The sequence below is a fragment of the Haliotis rubra genome, unplaced genomic scaffold (assembly GCF_003918875.1).
Source record: "Haliotis rubra isolate DU_JTF1 unplaced genomic scaffold, ASM391887v1 Scf340, whole genome shotgun sequence".
Taxonomy (NCBI): Eukaryota; Metazoa; Mollusca; class Gastropoda; order Lepetellida; family Haliotidae; genus Haliotis; species Haliotis rubra.
Window position 1 is genome coordinate 1,090,576 of NW_025767014.1, and position 22,663 is coordinate 1,113,238.

A 22,663-nucleotide genomic window follows, 5' to 3' on the forward strand; every position below is an offset into this window, starting at 1 on the left:
ATTCGTTGTCGGTTGTCGCAATAGGAAAATACCAATTTCCTTTCCTCACGGTTTGATTATAGCTCCCCGAATGGTAAGGTAAATATGAAACACGTGGACCAAACATATTAATCTTAGATATAATCTGATTTTGATGTTAAAATATAAGCTCCCAAACATCAATGTACTTTGAAGCACCTGAAGTATTGCGATGCTTTTTGTCGCTGTTAGGAGATTTCATAATTCGTATTCAACTTACCGTAAAGGAGTCGTAAGCGCGAAAACGTGGTTTTGTTTTTGCTATTTGCGAAAATTAGTAAGTAATGAATTCTTGAAGAAATACTCTATTGTGCACGTTGAAAGAAATTAATGTATAAAATACGTTCAGCGCATCACCTTTACAAACATTTTTGAGTAGGACATCGGTGAGAATGAAAGTATCGTTGTCGGATTGACCAGCTCAGTGAGATGAATGAACTCATGAAGCCACTCAAAATATGGTTGTGAATGTGTCAGTGCTTATGATACCATCTTCACAGATAGATCAACCTTTCTTTAACAGGTTGGGGAAACCTACCGATTGGCCTATAATAGGCCGTTCTGCCTATTTTGCTATAGGTCGATTGGCCTATAATTATGATATTTATCAAATAAATCATCATCATTCAAGTTTTGATGTCTTACGGTTTTCATTCAAACTCTTGTTGAGCATTTTCATCATATAATAAAGGAGTTTGGAAATTGCTAATTAAATATAAGTTTATAATATTTTTGACAATTTTCACTGAAAATTAGTGACATAGATATATTCAGTTTTAGTTTTCAAAATGAAAATCTGGTAAGACTTCCGCACGTATCCCCCCTAAATTTTAATGAGTAGGAAAGATTTATTTGAGTGGCATTGTTAGAGGTTGGATATGTCTTTCAGTATGTTTAAAATACAATTAATGAAACATGTTAAAAATCATCCTTATCAGATGAGGAATATATATTCAGGTGATATGATTTGACTAAAATGAAATTTAAGGGGGGATACGGGCGTAAGTCTTTCCAAAATCTGTGCACAATTGTGTTCTTAAATGAAACATCTTTTCCTGAACATGATATAAATTTCCATTTTGTCCAAAAACTTATTTTTTTCAAGCTGAGGAGGTCCAATAACTATTCATCTCTATGATCATATATAACCATTTCGTGCGGAAATTGATAGTTTGTGAAATGAAAATAATAATGGTAAAATATAGCCCGATCAGCCTAAAGCAATATATAGGCCGATCGGTAGATTTCCAACCTGTTTAAAGAAATTTATATTGCAGCAATATACTGATGATACCCTCCTTCCACAGAGTGGATGCGTTATAAATTCGAGCCTTATGAAAATATTTCGGAAAGTTACTACCCAGAATGGAGGTCATGGCTTGATTATGTGACAGAATTATTTTGCTCACTTTGTGTATAATTAATACAATTAAAACCCTTTACAATGTAAACATTAGTCCAGAATGCTGCTAAAAATCTGTTAAACTTGTGAAATTGAGTTGCAGTATTGTTTACAAAAAGGCCTACTCCTTTCAGTGCTTTTCGTGAGGTTCAGTGCCTAATGCAGACAATGTGAGTGAGTTTAGTTTGAAGCCGCTTTTAGCAATATTCCAGCAATATCTGCGGTGGGGACACCAGAAATGGGCTTCACACATTGTACTCATGTGGGGAATTGAACGCAGGTCTTCGGCATGACGAGTGAACGCTTTAACAATGTAACGAGTGAAACGCTTTAACCATTAGGCTATCCCACTGCCCTTAATGCAGACTGAAACTTTGAAGGTATCTTATTGTTATATCTGACCTAGTCTGAGGTGTAACTATATAATTTAGAATTACTTGAAAGTGATGCTATTGTTTTGTTGTTGTTGTATTTTTCAGAATGAGTGCATAACTCAAAATGAATGACTACGACATGATGGACACACCTGTACTGAGACGGAGAATGAAGAAACCGACTACCCCTAAGGCAGGTCGGAGCATGCGAGGGAACCCAGAAGGCAACAGCATAATATACAAAGATAAGGTGAAATTATCAACTGCCCATCCAAGCTCAGATGACAGCGGTTTGTCCACACTGAGGAAAAGAAAGAAGAAACAAACGGAAGACGACACATATGCCGAAATTGAAGAAAAACACATGAGGAGGAGATCACAAGGTTCAAACTTTTCCAATGTCAGTTCCAGTAGTTTAGAAGAAATGACACCCGATACTCTGAGTCAGATAAGTTCTATAATGGCTGTCCCAGATGTCACAGTCAATTCCACATTGTCTCGCTTAAAGAAACCTCGTGCAGGACGTGGCGATGTGACCTGGGAGAAGGCTGTGAACCATGCTCGTGGGGCTCCTGATGGAGCGGAAAGGTCCTTCCATGCCAAGAAGATGAGCAAGGTGTCAATTATAGAAGAGGTCCCCACTCCAGTTGTGAAAAAAGACTCTCCAACGAAGGAAAACAAACCTATAACACAAGGGAAACCTGTCGAAAGAAAGAAGTCAATAAAGGTGTGTGTTTCTTGCTGCTTTGTTCATGCTGTGGTTTGTGTTAATGCCAGAATTGTTTGGTTTCATGAAGTGATGTATTTTATTCCTCGGCTATTTATCACAGAATTGATGACTACCTTTTGTTTTGCAAATGTTACAGGTTCAGCTGAAGAATGCAGCAAATCGCCTAAAATCTTTAAAAAGTAAAGGCAAATTGGACACAAGTAGAGAGAGCCGCAAGCGCAAGTTAGATATATCACTTCCAGACGAGAGCACAAGTAAGTGAAGTTTTGGTCAGTTTCTGCTTGTGTACCTTGATAATACTATGTGTGTAAGTGTGCCTGTCAGTAAGTGTGACTGTTGAGTAAAGGCTGAAACAGGTCAACAAAGTCAGTACTTGAGGACCTATTACCCCAAACACTCACCCTTAAGTCACAATTTTTCATCTGATTATTTTAGTGTTTTTGACCATAATATGTCTTCATCTATGATGCAGTTGCCAAATGGACTGGGGTTTTTTCAGAGGTTATCTTGATTTGATACTATAACTGACCAATCAAAATCAAATAGTTCCCAAATTCATGGTAGAAAATATGTGTTGTGATGAAATGCTAATCTTATCCCCAAATATGAATACAATATTGTCATTCAGAATTACTTTCTGTCTGCCTCAATGATAGTATTTTTCAGAGTAAGATCATGAAAAATGATAAAAGTCTTGCAAGAAAATACAAATATGTAATCTTGTGACATGACAAAGTCACTTAATGAGATAAAACATATTTGACAGATGTGAATGTAAATCAGCACTGTCATTAGCACTATGTTGCTGTGTGTAATATAGTTATGTGAATATCTACATGCTCACTCTGTTGGAACCATCTGTTAACTTTCACATGCTTATATCTTTGTTATCCCCCGCAACAATGAAGTCCGTTCATCACACTTTGTCCGAAGCATATCTCCTAAACTATTCGTGATAGCTTAACAAAACTTGGTACACATGTCAACCATGATCCCTAGATGTGCCTTTTGGGGGTTAGACCCAGATATGAATTATTATTTTTTTGCGGTTTTCCATGGAAACGTAACTTATGCTGTGGCTATGAGGATGTCATCTTGTCCGGAGCAGATCTCCTAAACTATACATGCTAGCTTCATCAAACTTGGTACACATGTCAAACATAGATGTGCCATTTGATGGTAAATTTATTTTTTTGTGGTTTCTGTGGAAACGTGACTTAGGCTTTGTCTATGAGGATGTCATCTTGTTGCATTTCCATGGCAACAAGTTAGGCTTCAACTGAATTTGAAGGTAGTGCTCCTTTCTGGAGCAGATCTTAAAAATCTTTCAATACTCTCCTTCCACTTTGCTATATACACTCCAAACATTTGACATAATCATAACTAGTAGACATATTCATAAAGAGTATTTTGCCGTTGCGGTGGATATTGATGACTTTGTATTCTTGTTAGTTTTGTGTTCATCTTGGTCAAGTACCAGTCTATACCTACTGATGTGTTCCAGTTGCCATGAAGAAACCTAAAGACAAAGACATGTCATGGAAGGAGAGGAGACAACAGAGGAAGATGACTAAAAACAACTATGACCTAATCATGAAGGCCAAGAAGTTGTGGGAGGATATGCGGAGGTCAGTTCATGATTTGCGGCATGCTATCTCTGGCATCAATCTGGACTAGTACAAGCAGCTCAATACACATATGCACACATGTATGCACGTCACTACATGATAATGATCCGCCTCCGTGGTGTAGTGGTTAGAGCGTCCGCCCAGAGAGCGGAAGGTCGCAGGTTCGATCCCCGACCGCGTCATACCAAAAGACGTTAAAATATGGTACTTGTTGGTCCCTGCCTGGCGTTCAGCATCAATGGGTACAACAAGGACTGGTCGGCTCAGAGTCAGTATAATGTGTCTGAGTGGGGTATTCATGCTTCACTGCGGCGTGGTATCTCAGTGGGCTAGCACTATAAAACCAGCTTAAGTGTGGGCTAGTACAAGCAGCCGCACATACACATACACATACACACGCATGCATTTCGTCATATGAGCAAAATATTCTCAAGCACGATGTTAAACCTCACCTCACCTCACTACATGATAATGATCTTGAACAAGATGTTAAACCCCACTTCACTGCATATCACTTTTAGTTTGGTCATACTGTAAGTGTACAACTTTTAAACGAGCAAGATTGGTTAGTGGATGCAGTGGACTTGATGGAGGATGCATGTTTTTTTCACCAATTAATCTGGTTTGAAGCCTAATTGAATGCTAAAAATGTAGGGTAGCCTAGTGGTTAAAGTGTTCGCCCGTCATGCTGAAGACCTGGTTCGATTCCCCACCTGGGCACATTGTCTGAAGACCATTTCTTGTATCCCTGCCGAGATATTGCTGGAATATTGCTAAAAGCGTCCGAAGACTAAATTCACTCATTCAAATGACATAATCATGATGGTCCATGACATGTTTGTGTGTATTTCAGGCATGCCCTACCTGACGACCAGCGACAGAAACTGTGCCAGGAGGTGTTCAACATGGTCAGGGGGAAGGTGCATGAAGTGAGTAAACACCTTCTGTTATTGGACAAGTATCTGTGTAGTTTGCCACTGTGGCTGACAGCTAGGACTGGCCTTTGTATTATTAACTACTGGTTTTTAAGCTTTAGTTCCTCGAGTCAGCTGTATCCTTTCAACACCTCTCTCTGTACCCTGTGGTGACTTAGGTTTCACAGGTATCTACCACAATATTGCTTGTGGGAAAAGGTGAATGAATTGGATCAGATGTTTGACAGCTTAGCTGAATGTGTGTCATCACACGCATACTGTGTGGAATACTGCCTGGCACAGACTCAGTTATTCACAGGCCACCGTGATATTGGTGGATTGTTGCCGACTGCAGTATGAAACAACAAACAAGTTAGATCCTAATAATTGATGGATAATATCCCTTTTAATTATGTGTCTGATAGAGTATTCCATCTTGTCGTTATCCCAGGAGATTCAGAGTACGAAAATATGTCGCTAGCAAACTATGCTTGTCAAGTGAGTGAGTTTAGCTTTACACCGCACTCAGCAATATTCCAGCTATATGGCGGCGGTCTGTAAATAATCGAGTCATGACCAGACAATCCAGTGATTAACAGCATGAGCATCGATCTGCGAAATTGGGATCCGATGACGTGTGTCAACGAAGTCAGCGAGCCTGACAACCCGATCCTGTTAGTCGCCTCTTACGACAAGCATGGGTTACTGAAGAGTGGTTAAGGCATTCGCTCGTCACTCTGAAGACCCGGGTTCGATTCCCTACATGGGTACAATGTGTGAAGCCCATTTCTGGTGTCTCCCGCCGTGATATTGCTGGAATATTGCTAAAAGCGGCATAAAACTTAACTCACTCACTGACTATGGCTGTGTTGCAGATGTCCATGGCTCATGACACAGCACGTGTGGTTCAGTGTCTGGTGCAGTACGGCAACCCTGAACACAGGACGTCCGTCATGGAGGAGATTAAAGGTAAATATCAGATACGTAGATAATCACACTCGAAGTGTCATCTGAAAAATTGATATATAAAGACATGAGATTAAGATTCCTTGTCTGCCAACATCATTCTTGCTGGTCCTACTTGAATGAGACAATAATGTCTTTACCTCTTCTATCAGTTTATTATATGGGTTTGAGCTCCGTCCTTCTGTGTGTCCGTCCGAGATGATGGGGACAGATTTTCTCAGAAACTGTCATAGATAGGGAAACCAAATCTGGTATGCATTTTCAGGACACAAATGCTTTGATGGAGTTCGAAAACGGAAACCGTGTTACAATGTGTTACAGAGTTATGGCCCTTGTCATGCATTTCTTGACCTAGTGCACATCATGCCCAATGGGAATAGATTTTCTCAGCAACCGTTATAGAAGGGAAACCAAATGTGGTTTGTGTTATCAGGACATGAATGTCGTGTTAAAAAACAGGAATCGTGTTGTTCAGTTCCTATTTGTAGTAATCACCCTCACAAGGACTACCTACATTGGTGATTGCTCATCATCAGCTCAATGTAGTTGTTTCAGGCTAGCACATAGGTAGAAAACTGCATGTTGCATTGTGGACTTGAGTCAGTATCTCTATACATATTATTGCTTTTTCCTGTTCACGACAATGGTTGAATATGTATGTCAATAGCAGTGTTGAGGTGTAAGGAGTTCTAACTAGAGGTCACATGACATAGAAATGGGCTGTGTATTACCGTCAGTGTTTGCTTGAATATTGTCACATTCTGATAAATGGAATTTCAGTCCGTGAACATTACTTCCTTTTTAATCGTAATACAAAAAAAATGATTTCACATTTTCTCATTGTTTCTGTTCCAGATGAAATAGTTTCAATGTGCAAATCAAAATATGCCAAGTTTGTGATCAGGAAAATCTTGAAGTATGGGTAAGTAACTGTAATGTGTCTCTCTGTGCCATGCATACATATAACTTGTTGAAAGAGGCAGCTAACAGTATTGGATGGTCAGGCTTGCATATTTGGCTGACACATGTCTTCGTATCTCAGTTGCTCTTACTATTAATCACTGGATTGTCTGGTCAACAAGACTCAATATTTGCAGACCGCCGCCACCTAGCTGTAGTATTGCTGAGAGCGGGATTAAACAAGAATAAAAATAAAAAATTGTGTTACTGGGAGCAAGTGCGGTCATATTGTCTGTTCCAAGGAGATTTATTTTATGGAAATTAATTGTAGTAATATTTTGCTCTACATTGTTAAAACTTTTTCCTTTTCAGCTCCAAACAACAGCGTAACTTTATGTTCAAGACATTCCATGGTAATGTTCGGAAGTTGATAAGGCACAGGGTAAGTTACTTTCTTTTGCCATGTGTTGCCAGGTTTCTGTAATTATCATCCTTGATTGTTGCTTTCTTCAGTTAGTCTACTGAGTCGCCCATATTGTGCAGATGTACTAGGGGCATCAGCAATTCTGGTGGTCTACTGGTGCCTTTTGGTAGTTTTAAATTTCTGAATAAAATATGTTTTGCGTTTCCATGGCAACAAGTTTGACTTAGACTGAAATTGGTGGTAGTACTCTTTTCCGGAGCAGAACTTAAAAACTGTTCACTGTTTCATCACGAAATTTCATACATATAGGTAGGTCTAGTGGTGAACTGGTGCCTTTTGGTAGTTTTAGTTTTCTGAATAAAATTTTTTTTTTGCATTTCCATGGCAACAATTTTGGCTTCAACTGAATTTGGTGGTAGTGCTCCTTTCTGGAGCAGAACTTTTAAACTTTTCAGTTCTCTCCTTCCACTTAGCTATATACACGCCAAAACATTTGACATCATCATAACTTGTAGACATATTCATGAAGAGTATTTTGCCATTGTGGGGGATGTTGATGACTTTGTCTTCTTGTTTATAAGAAAATTGGAGAAATATACTACAATCGCATTCATAGGTACCTTTAAATAGAATGCTCATACATAAGGTTTTAGGATAAGAACTTGAAATTAGAAGTGGTTACCATGCCATCTCCCCTCCCTTCATCTGTCCATTTCTTCGGTGAATTGATCTGGTAGTGTATTAAAATTCCATGATCGGTGTTTCATCACACACTGTTTGTCCTGTGTATGTTGTGTCAGTGTATTTACCTTCATGTTTGTGCAGGAAGCGGTGGAAATCTTGGAATTTGCATACAATGACTACGCAACGCTCCACAGCGCTTGTCTATGATGGAGGAGTTCTATGGACCAAGCTTCACTTTGTTTAAGGTACGGTAAGATAATCTAGAGTAGCACATCTCTCACTTCAGCACAAAATTATTTTGATTATATGCTTAGATTCTAGACCAAAAACCAATTACTTTTAATTGTATACATGCAAACTTTGTGGTCTGCACACACAATGTATCTGATAATCGTGATAATTCGTTTTCACAAGTATAGATCGTATGTCAGTAGTACCCTCTCTTACAAGATGATTCGGGGTTATGGGTGGTGGGTTAGTGGTTAAAGCGTTTGTTTGTCAAACCGAAGATTCGGGTTTGATTCCCCACATGGGTACAATGTGTGAAGCCCATTTCTGGTGTCCCCCCGCTGTGATATTGCTGGAATATTTAGCGGCGTAAATCTTCACTCACTCACTCGCCCCCCTCACCCACTCACTCACCCAATGAATGGTGTTGACAAGTGATGCTAGGGAGGTGATGTTTGTGTTTGGCTGCTGTATATGAACATGTGCTGACTGAGAATGTTTCTGTGACAGAATCACGACACCAAGTCCCTGGAACAGATCATGCTGGAACAGCCAGACAAGAAGGACATGATCCTCAGTAACATGAAGGAGGCTCTCCTCCCTCTCATTGACAAGTAGGTGTAGATTATACATTCTGTCTGTAATTCAGTACCCGTGAAGATCTTTAGTAAACCATGCTTGTCGTAAAAGGCAACTAACGGGATCGGGTGGTCAGGCTCGCTGACTTGGTTGACACATGTCATTATATCCCAATTCTGAGATCGATGCTGATGCTATAGATCACTGGATTGTCTGGTCCAGACTATATTATTTACAGACGGCCGCAATATAGCTGGGATATTGCTGAGTGTGACGTAAAAACTAAACTCACTCACTCACTCACTCTAATTCAGTAAAACTTCAAGACGTTTACTAAAATGTGTTGGATAATCTTCAGGCATTGTTTTGATGTTTGTTATTAAAGATTTGATGTTGTCTGCCCACAGGGACATATTGGCTCACTCCATGGTGCACAAGATCTTCCATGACTTCTTCCACTATGCCACTGACAAGATGAGATCAGTAAGTTTACATTAGAGAGGGTCTTAGAATCGGGAGGTGGTTTTAGGTTTGTTCCAACAAATTGAGGACTCGGATTCTCTTCTCCACATGGGCACACCGTAAGTCCCGTTCTTGGTGTTTGGCAATTGATGTCCCTGAAGAGTACAACTCGGATCACTCTCTCATTAATGTGTGTTGAGTGTCAGCTGCTGTGATGAGTCAGGAATATTGTTACAAAGCAGTGTCAAACTCACTAATGTGTAAATCTCAGTGTGTGCTCAACTGTAAAGTGCATGGAGTATTGCAATACTTCATGAACTGAGGTCAATACAGTCAAGGAGGTCAGTGGAAGCCGCAGTGGCTGAGCGGATTAGGCGACTGACTTTGTGTGCTGGCAATTAGGTGCCTGACTCTGAGGGTGTGGGTTCGAATCCCGGATGGGACTCAACCCCACAAAAGTACTAGAATCTGTACTTTGCTAAGAAAGTGTAATCCCAAATATAACATATGTTACTTTTGACCACTTTCTAAATGGCATTGTGTATTGAATCCATGTTGTTGCATTGTCTTGTAATCACAATCTGAGAGTCTTACACATTGTCCTCCGATTATCATGACTTATGATCAGTATTTTAAGTAAACAGTGCAAGTCATGCAGAATCCGACTATCAATCAAATCAAGAAGCTTGCTTTCACTGAGTGATGGTGCGGACATTTTTCCACAGGAAATGATCGAGTGTCTCCGGGAGCAGCTGATCACAATGATACACACGCGGGATGGGTCAAGGGTCGCAATGAACTGCGTCTGGTTCGGCACTGTCAAGGTCAGTGTTGTTCAGTCATTTAAATGAGACAAGAATGAAAGCTGGTTATGTAACTGTATAGCTATATGTAACTAATGATTGTATAGCTATATGTAACTAATGATTGTATAGCTATATGTAACTAATGATTGTATAGCTACTTTGCCCTAGGCTTGATTATGTTATTGTCATTGGTATCAAATAGTATTCACTGGTATTATAGCTTTATTTGTGATTACCCTTTCACATTAAAATACAGCACGAGCACTTGTTTGGTTTGTGTACCATCCAGGGGCCTGTTCCTCCAAGCGATCATAGCGCTACGACAGTTGTAAGTCTATGTTAAAGTATGGGAGTTACGACTGTCATAGCGATACGACATTCTTTTTCAGAGAGATCGTCCTTGGGGTACATATTATGCATTTTCCGGCTGAAAAATGTCCTGTGACAGTTGTATCAATGTTTTTTGAATAAAAAGATTGAACAATAAATAAACTCTTTTATTTATTATACGGACCCTACCTCACGGAGTTACCTCCCTTAGAGCATGCGCACCAACTGGGTAGGCTCCTAGACCCGTATCATCATTCCTTCTGCTGTCACTGCCGTGAACAGACGTGTTTTGTAATAGAACGCACTTCATGAGCCGGACAGCGCTGAAAGCTAATAAGAAAGCTATGTCTGAGACACCACCTGTATGTATGGTCTTTATTTGCCTAAAACAAGGAACAGTAAAGCTTTACAGTTGGTTGTTTCATAATTGTGACTTTGTATTAATACAAAATACGCGAACTTTCCGTGGTTTACGACGCGTTGCTCTGCCATGGCGGGAAGTTTAGCGTGCCATGTGGTCGTAATATTGCGTATTAAAACCAACTATTACTTTCCGTGGTAACCTTCCGTATTTTTCAATGTTTTCTACGTGTTTATATGCTGCTGGCCGCTGTTAGCTACATGCTTTGCGTGTTTGCTTTCAGGCCTTTTCATCCTGTTCGGTCTGTGGACAGAGAGAAATTCCGCGGGCCGACAGGCATGAGCTATCGTTGCCTGTCTCGAGAAGACGGGACACGGACGCTGATTCCTGCCCTATTTGTCTGGCCTTTTCCCCGGGCCCAGAAAGGCGGCGGCCCGATCACGTTGTTTTATCGTGAGATGCGTGAGGCGGGGAGGGACCTGGCGCGAGGTCCCCGTCTAAAACAAAGCGAGCGTCAAAAAGGAAAAAATCCCGAGGCCCTTCCCTCTCCTACCACTTCGAAAGTGGTTTTGACATGTCGGTAATGGAATCTATGTTTCAGCAGCATATGGACTCCGTGAAGTCCTTCGTTCGGAGAGTCGGTTGGAGGTCTCCGGCAGGAGTTCCTCACCCACTCCGGACGGGGCGGAAGTCGGGTGGGATCGCCCGGGCTCGGCTCGATCCCTCAGCCTTGAGGCGTCTGTAGATCCGTTGCCTCTGGCGGATCCGGGCCTTCGGCTGCTCGAGAGAAGGAGGGCTCCCAGTCCCTCTCGGAGTTAGCGCAGAGGACCGTTGAGTATTCCTGGTATTCCGGTCGCTGCGCACACCCGGCCCCATGAGAGCGGAGGCACCAGTTCTGCCTGGCCTGCCTCCAGTACTCGGGACGGGGTCCACGCCACGCCCGGCTGGCGCTGGCGTGGAGCCGTCTGTCTGTTCTTCCCTTCCTGTGGTTCCTAGCTTAGGCAGTCCACGGGTCGGGGTTAGGGTCCTCTTCACGGAGGAGACCCAGCCTCGGACTCGGGCTCGGGCCGAGTCAATGGAGCTTGGGGAGGTTGAGGAGCCTGGCGGGGCTTCCGTTTGCGCCCGCCTTGCGGGAGGTCCGGCAGAGAATTGCCGAGGGTCTACCCCAGGCCGCGGTGCCTGCTGGTTCGCGTGGACTCGACTGAGTTCCGCTTGCCAGGCGAAGGCGTTTGCCCTAGGCAACCCTCGCAGACGCAGCCCGCATTCTGCCTTCGTTGGTCACCGGACGTGGTCGATCCCCTCTTGTCTGGTGCCCGATGCGGTTTGACTTACCGGATCTCGCGGCGGGCGCTACCAGCTTGGGGAGGATTCCCTGTTCGTTGTGCCAATTGTAGGCGAATGTGTGTTCACTTCCGCCGCCCTGGGGAGGCTCGGCTTCCTCGAGCAGCTCGGCTGCTTTCGGCAAGGGCTTTACTCCACCTTTGCCCTCGCTGGCGCTCTCTTATGGGCGACGCATACCGGACCTACGAGGAGGTCTGCACCGCGACGCCGATGCAGAGGTGCGGTGGTGGTCCATGAGGCCTACCTCTCCTCGGTTCAGAGGTCGGCCCTGGAGGCGGAGGGGCATGCTGGCGACATGTCGCGCGCATGTCGTGCTGCTCCGTCAGCTTTTCGGAAGTTCAGGCTCACCTCGGCGACTCTGCTGCGGTCTGCTGCGTCGAAGGTGATCGCGCAGTCATGGGGATGCAGGCTGTGGCTGTCGGCGCCTAGGTACTTTCGGCAGCAACACAGCAGACCTTGCTGGCCCTCCCTTTCCGTCTGGGAGCGACCCTCTTTCCCGGGGCCCAGCAGGTCATACGGGGAGGCTGCCGCTGCAGCTACCTCCTTCAAGGACTCTAAGGCCTTGTTGGAGCACCAGCGGTGTCTCGCCCCTCGCTCCGTGCCACCTGCCTCCGCCGGGTGCAGCCTACACCCGAAGTCTGCCGGCTGGCTTCGCCGCTTGGTAGGGGTAGGGCGGAGGAACAGGTCCGCCAAGGGGTAGGGGCAAGGAGCAGTCCTCGACTAGCTCCCAGCCTTTTCGCGGGCGCAGGAGGTCTGCCCCGACCTCCCGTTAACCCATCAGGCTGCCGCTCAAGCCGTGTGTCACGCCCAGTCAGCTCCGCTACTCGGGTCTACACACGCGCTCCTACCCCATATCCCAGTGGGAGGCCGCCTCTCTCTATTCCTGCCGGAATGGGAGAAGGCTACCAACAACGCTTGGGTGCTGGCCACGGTCAGCATAGGCCATCTCCCACTGTGGAAGCGAGGTCCGCCCGACTTCACCGGCATACGTCGCACTCCGGTGCCGTCATGTCAAGCCAGGGCGGACATATTGCGCGACGAAGTTCAGGCTCTGCTGGACAAGTCCGCAATCGAGCGCATTCCACCGGGAGAGGAACAGGCGGGATTTTATTCCACGTACTTCCTCGCGTCCGAAGAAAGACGTATGGTTCCGTCGATTCTCAACCTCAAGGGGTTGAATCGCATGCTCAAAGTACCATCCTTCAAGATGGAGACACTGCGCTTCGGTGATCTCATCTGTTCAGCCCGGCGATTGCCCTCACGCCAATCGACCTAAAGGATGCGATTCTGCATGTACCCATACATCCATCGTTCAAGCAGTACCTTCCGGTTCTCTTACGACGGGATGTATTACCAATTCAGGGTGCTCCCCTTCGCATATCGACTGCCCCAAGGGTGTTCACCAAGCTCATGTTAGTCCCAGCTACCCTAGCTCGCCTCGCAAGGAAGGCGTTGTTACCCTTACCTAGACGACTGGTTGCTCGGAGCACTAACACAGCCAGCGAAGTCAAGATGCTACTCACACAGTGATAGACATTCTAACTCGACTGGGGTGGATCATCAACCTCAAGAACCGACCTGGTACCCACCCAGGACTTGGTTTTTCTTGGAGCGATTCCAAACGAACAAGGATCTCGTTTCCTTGTCGCCCGATCCGGTCACCAGAGTTCGGGAGATGGTATCTTCATTCCTCTCCCAGCCCCAGGCACCAGCACGGACTTGGCTCCGTCTACTGGGCCATATGGCGGCGACGATCTCTGTAGTGTGGTGGCGCGGTTGGCGCCCCATACAGCAAGCTTTGGCTCGGCTGTGGACTCACACGGAGGATCTGGAGCGCAGTCTCACAGTCCCCGAAAGTGGTTGACACCTCACTTTCAGTGGTGGACAAATGTCGGGGAATCTCACCAGGGGTTCCCCTTGAAAATCCGGACGCCAGCTCTCACAGTTCAGACCGAGCGCGTCCCTCACGGGCTGGGGGTGTTCTGGGCAGTCTGTCGGCTTCCGGACTCTGGTCCAGCCGCAAGCCCACCTTCACATCAACGTGTTGGAACTGAGAGCTGTGCGGTTGGTATTCGAGCGCTTCAGAGAGCATGTCCGTGGCCAGGTAGTCCGCCTTCAGTTAGACAACCAGACGGCCATGTCGCACATCCTGAAGCAGGGAGGCACGGTGTCCCCAGCGCCCTCGGGAAGCGTGGGACTTTCTCCTCTGGTGCGACCAGTACGATTGTCAGGTACTCCCTGTTTATCTCCCGGGCTGGAGAACGTCGCGAGCAGATGCGCGCCTTCTCGCCGGATCCTGGCCCCGCACGCAGTGGATGCTCGACAGGCAGATATTCACAGTAATCTCCCAGTAATGCGGTCGCTCGAGGTGGATCTGTTTGCGTCCGGCGGGACGCATCAGACACCCGATGTTCTGCTCGGATACCGGACCCAGGGCGTTGGCTGCCGACGCCTTCCTGCTGGATTGGACGGGCAAAGTGCTCTGGCGCGTTCCGCCGTTACCACTCATTCCCCGTGTCCTTTCACAGCTGTCCACCCAGCCAGCTCGGCTACTTGTGCTACTGGCACCGCTTTGGCCGTCACAGAGCTGGTTTCGGTAATTCTCAGGTTTCTGGCCCAGCCTCCTGTTCTATTACCTTTGCGACCGGACATTCTCACTCAGAACGGGCCCACCCAAATCCCGCGGATTCAGTGGGTCTCTTGGCCTCTGTCAGGTCTAACCTCGAGGCACGCTGAATTCCTGCAGCAGTTGCAGACACAATTCTGGCTTCGAAGGGATTCGACAAACGCTCAGTACGAGGATAGGTGGTCCCCGCTATGCGCGCTGGTGTTCAGATAAGGGGATTGCAGATCCCTTTTCTCGCGGATTTAGTCGGAGTATTGGAGTTTTTGCAAGCTCGTTTGGAAGAAGGCCTGGCGGCCCGACCATTCGCTACTCTCACCGCTATTTCCACTTTTCACACCCCTGTCGATGGTGCTCTTCTGGGGCAGCACCCTCTCATAGCTTTCGCTGGCGCTGAACGGATTCGACCTGCTCTCAGGCGAACCAGTCCACCATGGGATTTGTCGATTTGCTGCTCGATTGGCTGTCCGGTCCCACTTTCTCACACCTATCGGCTATTTCCATTCAGTTGTTGACCTGGAAAGCTGTTTTTCTGGTGGCGGTAACATCTGGTCGTAGTAGAGATTCGGCGATTTACCTGCTATGTCGTCCGACGGGCGCTGACTGTGTTTCACCACGGATCGTGTCAGTATTAGCCTCCCAGATACTTACCGACCGAAGGTCGATCACGCTTTCCATGTGACAGCTCCTATCGAACTTCCTACTCTTACCCAGCCTTCCACATCGGGGACCACTCCTACGAGCACTCACCCGCTGGATGTCCGTGAAGACGCTCAAAGTCTATATCAAACGAACGCAGGGGATCCGTCACGGGTACCCAGCTGTTCTGTTGTTACGGTGGCGGGAAGGCTGGTCTGCCTTGAGCAAGCAGACTTTGTCTCGCTGGCTAGTCTCGTGGTATTTGTGCCGCTTATCAGGCTAAGGGCAAGCCTCCCCTGAGGGGTTGAAGGCTCACTTTCGGTCAGGGCAGTAGCAGCCTCAAAAGCTTTTGCATCGGCACTCCCCATTGAAGAGATCTGCTCCTACCGCTATTTGGAGCCGGCCAAACGCGTTTATCGCCATTATCAGCTCGACACGCATTCCGTAATCGTCGCGAGCTTTAACCGTACTGTTCTCTCCAGTGGACAGTGTCCTGCCACCCTGACCGAAAGTGAGTCTTGGTTTATTGGTTTGTTTTGACGCTACTGTACAATAATTCCATTATTGACATGTTTGCTACTGTGAGCTCACTCAGAGAACCTGTACCCCTTTCGATTCTCTCTCTGGAGTTACTATATCGTTAGTGAGTGGTATTTTGCATTCCCCCCACGGTGCTCTCATGTAGCCACTTAGTGGGTGGGGATTCATTGACATTCGCACTTTCGTGCAATGTCTCATTATGCTAGAGAGGTCGATCTTTGAGCACAATTCCTCCCTGTCAGTTCCCTCCCATAATGCCTCTGGAAGCCGAAACTGGGACAAGTGACAGGTGAGTGTTATGGCGTCTGTTCAATTTTTTTCCATGATACGATCGCTATATTTGTGTGTGCTTGGACAGAATTCCCTCCTCCTGGCCTCGGTCTTTGGGAGTCTGTGTTTATGCATAATATGTACCCCCAAGGACGATCTCTCTGAAAAGAATTAACCAAACCTGCAGAGGTTTTCAATTCTTTGAAGAGAGTCGCCCTGGGTAGGGCCTCCCGCCTCCCCGCAATTCTGTTCACTGATAAGAATTCAGCAGAAGGAATGATGATACGGGTCTAGGAGCCTACCCAGTTGGTGCGCATGCGCTAAGGGAGGTAACTCCGTGAGGTAGAGTCCGTATAATAAATAAAAGAGTTTATTGTTCAATCTTTTTATTCAAAAAACATTGATACAACTGTCACAGGACATTTTTCAGCCGGAAAATGCATAATATGTACCCCAAGGACGACTCTCTTCAAAGAATTGAAAACCTCTGCAGGTTTGGTTAAGTTTTAAGTCTATGTTAAAGTATGGGAGTTACGACTGTCATAGCGTTATGAGCGCTTTGAGGAACGGGACCCAGGACAACATTTTTTCTGGAGGCAGTGGTTGCTGATTGGTTAGATAGCTGACTTTGTGTTCTGGCGATTCGGTGCCTTACACTGAGAGTGTGGGATTGAAGCCAAGATGGAACTCATCCCTAAGAAGTTGAGTACTTTACTGAGAAAGTGTAATTCCAAATATATCAAGTTATATTTGACCACTTTCTTAAAGGCATTGCGTATTTAATGTTCACTTGCTTTTATTATCCATATTAAGAATGTAGTACATCATATTACCAATCCATGTGTACACTCCCCAGGATCGGAAGGTAATTCTCAAGAGTCTCAAGACCCATATCGCACGCATCAGCCAGGATGAGTATGGTCACATGGTCTTGCTGGCGATCTTTGACGTTGTGGACGACACGAAGTTTGTCTCCAAGGTCATTCTGGAGGTCAGTACATAAGCTACATATCCTATTGAGCCTTGACTGTAATAAGCATGACGAAGCTGTTCAAACATTGGACATTTGGACATTTACAGACCTTTATGAAGAAAGGAGACCTGACTTTGTTATAGATGATGTTCATGGGGTACTGAGGCGGTGGGGTAGTTTAGTGGTTAAAGCATTCGCTCGTCACGGCGAAAACCTGGGCTCGATTCCCCACATGGGTACAATGTGTGAAGACCATATCTGGTGTACCCTGCTGAGATATTGATGGCATATTGCTAAAAGTGGCGTAAAACAAAACTCACTCACTCACTCACTCACTCACTCACTCACTCCACAGGGGTAATGAGCATCACTGTAACAGTTCTGATTATGTGTATAGTAAGGGACTTAGGAAGAATTCTTGGTCTTATTCATTGTAGGGGCATAGTATGTGACCCATTTTCTATGCAACTGAGTTCTCCAGGATTCTTTTGATATGTTTGAAATTAATGTTCATTTTAGTTAGTTCTCAGATTGCTCTTCTGCTGTCTTATTTAAATACTGATCACCCAGGCAGTCTGTTACGTTACAGCTGTGTGTTGCAGGAGTTGTTGAAGAGTTTGAGTCAGGTAGCGGAGAACCAGTACGGCCGGAAGGTGTTGCTGTATCTGTTGTCTCCACGGGACCCACTCCACTTCCATCCTGACATCGTACACATCCTGCAGCGTGGGGACGCCAACACCACCAGGTCAGCAGACATCCCCCAACACTTTCACAGGGTGAAATAGATCAGATGAGAACATGAAATCCATTATGTACTTGAAACATGTTCCATGGGCAGTAGATTATTATTATTATTTTATGGTATTTATGTAGTGCTATAGTCCATCCAATGTGCATGCTCAAAGCACTTTGTTTTTTCCCCTCAATCATTGGATGTCAATCTCAACGGCACCTTATTTTACAACCTCAACTCCCTGGGGAGCATACAACTAAAGCGTAAGTGATGAACTATGATGGTGGTGACGATCTAGGTTTGTCCCACATTGGAACTATGTATGAAGTGTTTTTGTGGTTTCTTCTCCTCTGAAATTGCTAGAATAATGCTAGATGTATAAAACCATTGATACTGTAAAAAATGTATGACTTGCATGAATATAGATTTATAGGTAGTTAAGAGAGCTGTAACAATGATCAATATGATTTCAGATTTGCCTTCGGACATTTAATTGATCTGTTATAGCTGTAAATCTGCACAAGAAATATTGTAAGTTGCTTTTTATTTCAGTAAAAAAGATGGTCACATACGTCACCGGGAGTTGCTAGATTTTGTGTCCAAACCCCTTCTACAGTACATCGTTGACAACGCTGCCAACCTCGCCATCAACAACGCTGCACTGCTAATGATACTGGGCATCATCACACATGCTAAAGGTAGGCCCTGGTCATGCTGTAATGCCTTGAGACTAAACAGCCCTGAGTATGTTTGTTTATCTGTACATTACAGACGGGATTCAACTTTGTGGTATGCAACAAATATCTGCAGCATTTGGAACTTTCTGCCCAATAAGCTGCCTACTGCAATATGACATTCAGTGATGACTTGTGAAAATAAACTTTTGGCTTATCTCTTAGATACTTTTTTTTCATAATTTGATGTCGGATTCAAATCTGCATTCTTAATGTGTCAGGTGACCCCTCGGATGCGATGACAGCCATTGCTAAGATCGCTGCACAGCCGTTCTCTGCATCCAAGGGAGAGAACCAGCACATGGTGGAGCACCCTGCTGGCCACCTGACTCTCAAGAGGCTGATCCTCAACGACAAGGAGAGGAGCACGGAGGACGAGTGTGCAGGTGGGTTGTGTACAGGTGTGATGTGCCAGGTTACGTAGTACCCTGTGATGTTGTGACTTCCCTCGTGTGTGCCTTGTCATGTGTTCCTTTTGCTTCTGTTCCTGCAGTGGGGTAGCCCAGTGGTTAAAGCGTTCACCCGTCACGCCGAAGACCCAGGTTCAATTCCCCACTTGGGTACAATGTGTGAAGCCCATATCTGGTGCCCCCTGTGTGATATTGCTGGAATATTGCTAAAGCAGCATAAAACCATACTCACTCACTCCTTCTGTTCCCTATCATGTGATGTTCCCAGCGAGTTTACCTATAATTTTATTCCTCATGGACAAATTATGCTTTATTTTAATGAGAATGGTTATTTCCTTTTTCTTTCTAGTTCTTATTAAACAAAATGTAAAAAGGTAATGTTTGTCTATATTTGTTAACATTGGCAAAAGCTTATCTTTTTTTCTCTTTTAATAAGGAAGTTATGAGCAGTGTGAACAGACTGAGATCAGAGATGTTCAACCCAATGTTACTTTCGGTGTCATGATGTGTTGTGTAGCGCTGCTTATAACAGGTCCTGATTTTTGTGACAGTGCTGTTCTCCAACATACTGCTGTCGGTCCTGGTGGAGGGGACTCTCAAGTCCTGGGCGGCCTGCAACAGGGGCTGCTTCACCCTCATCAGGTAGGTGGAGGAGCGGAGTATGGGTGCGTTGGGGGAGGTTTCAAACATATATATCTTTCTGCACAATATGAGGCTGTCAGAAGCACCACAATGGTCTGTGCCAGAAGTCTGTTGGCTCTAATCATAGTTCTGGGTTTGGCAGCAACCTCACCCACGGTCCTGGGTGAGTGTCAGACAACTTCATCACATTGTAGGTGGGGTGGGGTGGTGTGTGTTAGCCTAGTGGTTAAAGCGTTCGCTCATCATGTTGAAGACCCGGGTTTGATTCCCCACATGGGTACAAAATGTGAAGTACATTTCTGGTGTCCACCGTGATATTACTGGAATATTGCTATAAGTGGCTTAAAACTAAACTCACTCACCTCAGGATTTCCTGACCTACATTGAGCTGACATGCCTCGAAATAACCGAAATACTGATCAGAGTTGTGATTTGTCTAATTAGCCCCTCAATATATTGCAGAAGTGTTTGCTTTGATGAATTCACTCAGCCTGTCACTAGCAGCTTGTGCAAATAGCCTAAACCTCTCACATCATACATATTTTTATTATTGGGTCATAACTGTGGCATAGTGGTTCCAATATGCTTATCATTACATTGACTGTGTAATGTATGATGTTTTACACGGAACTATGAATACCTATGACTGATGTTGTGATGTTACAGTCTGCTGGAGTTGGACGACATTGAGGTAACGTCCCAGGTGAGGCAGCAGCTGAGCGGCATCAAGAAGTCGCTGAGGAAGATGACATTCAAGGGGGCACAGATACTGCTGCAGAAACTGGAGGGGATGTCGTCACCGCCGAGGCCCCAGATGATTGACTTGTGAGAGATAACCATCAGAGACTCAACTTGTTGGGAGAACAGCAGACTTGATAGACAACCAGACATTGGGGGAGGAGAGCTAGTAACTCGGACTTCTGACCCTTGGCAGCAACTTGGAACTGGGGGCTATGTAGCTATGTACAATGGAAGTCCACCGTAGGGTGGATAGCTTTTGGTAGAACTTTAATGGGCCAGAGTACTATCAAAACAATCTTTAATAGTAACTGGACTTAATCCAATCATCAGTAACCCATACTTGTCATAAGAGGCGACTAACCAGATCGGGTGGTCAGGCTCGCTGACTTGGTTGACACATGTATTGTATCCCAATTGCGTAGATCAATACTGGATTGTCTGGTCCAGGCTCAAGTATTTCTGGACCGCCGCCATATAGCTAGAATATTGCTGAGTGAGGCGTAAAACTAAACGCACTCATTCACTCAATGTCATTCCAGCCAGTCTACATGCAAGTGGGAGGGCTGTATGTCGCCTTCGTTTTCCAACTCAAAATGTATCAACTTGAGATGCATCAACAGGCTGTTCTTCTCATGACGTGGGTTACTTTTGAAGATGAAGGCAGTTTCAGTTGGATAATTTGTGATGATCATTCTTTCCAGCTTGTCAAGATGTACGGCTAAGTTTGCTCGCTTTTTTTTTGCAAGATGTCAGTGATTTAGAGGAATATGCAATGTAGCCTTTGGGTATTTGAAAGTATAAAGGCACTTCTTGAACACTGTATGTCGGAATATTCTTCATCTTTATCCAGTGTGTTTTGTGTTATTTATGTTTCACTGATTATATAACCAAAAATGGTCAATGTAATTGAATCGATTTCTATGAGATGTCTTCATTTTGTATGCATCTAAATCATGTATGTATTTTCCGATGGAATAGTAATACTTGATATTTTAGTTGGTAACATTTTAAAGCAGGTGTTGACAATTTGAGTTTTAGTGTCTACATATGTTATTATTTTTGAGATGTGTAGGGCAACAAGTGGAGGATTTTTGTATGCTCAAGATCAGTTTTAAAGTTAAAGATAAATTTGAAAATCCCTTTCTGATGTTGAACTGAGAATCTGCTTATATAAATATTATTATATTACTTCTTATTCCTTTGGATGTATGGGAATCATTGTTACTGTATGTGCAGTAATAAATGGTTTTGGTACTACCAAAAGTTTCAGGGATCGAGCAGGACACGATCAAACCCACTTAGTTCAGAAGTTGTTGAATCTGTTTTGAAAATAGTTACAAGGCATTTTGATGTCCATTCTTCTCAATATAAACTGTAATCTACACAAGAAACTAGGAGCCAGTTTTAAGGTTACTAGGGAATGTTCATACAGTACTTACACATGACATTCAATTGAACAGGGCACATAATTATCCCAAATTTGTTTTTAACTATGTTTGAAGCTGTTGATTTGTTTCCTTTTTACGAACTGTGCCATGTTGTTTGCAGTAGACATAGAGCCTTAATCTTGATTACAATCTAGAGTTTGCCCTTCCTTTTCGTCATCTCAATCATGGGTTTGTCAAGTCCAGTATTTATACGCCACAGTCACATTGCAGAATGTGGCATTAAAGAAACATTTAAAGGTATTATTATTTTATAATAAGAGTGGGAAGAAATAGATTTTTATTGTGTATGAAGGAGTAGGATTGTCAGCCAGAGACTGCAAGTTAACTTGATGTTCTAGGCACGTAGTCTCTGTCTAATGAAACAGTATTGATACATTACTATTCCGAATGGACGTGTTGAAATTGTCTGGATTAACAGTTGTCAGACAATAAAGGCAAGATACTTTATGGTTGGTAGCGTCTGTATTACGTGATGTTTCCGTAGAAATTCTAAACCATTGTCAGGCAACTTCACTCTTGCTTGACACGGGTATAAGAATCGATAAGATAAAGATGTCATCTTGATAGTATCTTGCCTTTATTCTTATTACCAACTTCTAAAATGCCAATGACAATTGTCTTGCTAAATGAGTCCCTTCGTATATACACTGTATATAGATATGACTGTGTGACGTAACAAGGCTTCTCTAATTATAGGATAAGTAACTGTTGACATGTACAGAAAATGTAAATAAATGTTGTGAAACATTCTGCTTATGTTTGT

The 22,663-nt window shown here is 44.4% G+C and overlaps 1 protein-coding gene across 1 annotated transcript; it reads left to right on the forward strand.

Moving 5' to 3' along the window:
- The first annotated feature begins 13 nt into the window (after positions 1 to 13).
- LOC124284664 (pumilio homolog 3-like) lies at positions 14 to 22,650 on the forward strand. The gene is given in 19 exon segments (XM_046720770.1): positions 14 to 78; positions 1,900 to 2,521; positions 2,661 to 2,778; positions 4,029 to 4,152; positions 5,006 to 5,081; positions 5,942 to 6,035; positions 6,888 to 6,954; positions 7,305 to 7,374; positions 8,182 to 8,221; positions 8,224 to 8,285; positions 8,779 to 8,882; positions 9,255 to 9,330; positions 10,035 to 10,133; positions 17,076 to 17,210; positions 17,795 to 17,937; positions 18,478 to 18,623; positions 18,881 to 19,045; positions 19,621 to 19,711; positions 20,378 to 22,650. Coding segments are annotated over 18 exon segments (2,376 nt in total). The 5' UTR covers positions 14 to 78; positions 1,900 to 1,918; the 3' UTR covers positions 20,541 to 22,650.
- Positions 22,651 to 22,663: the final 13 nt, after the last annotated feature.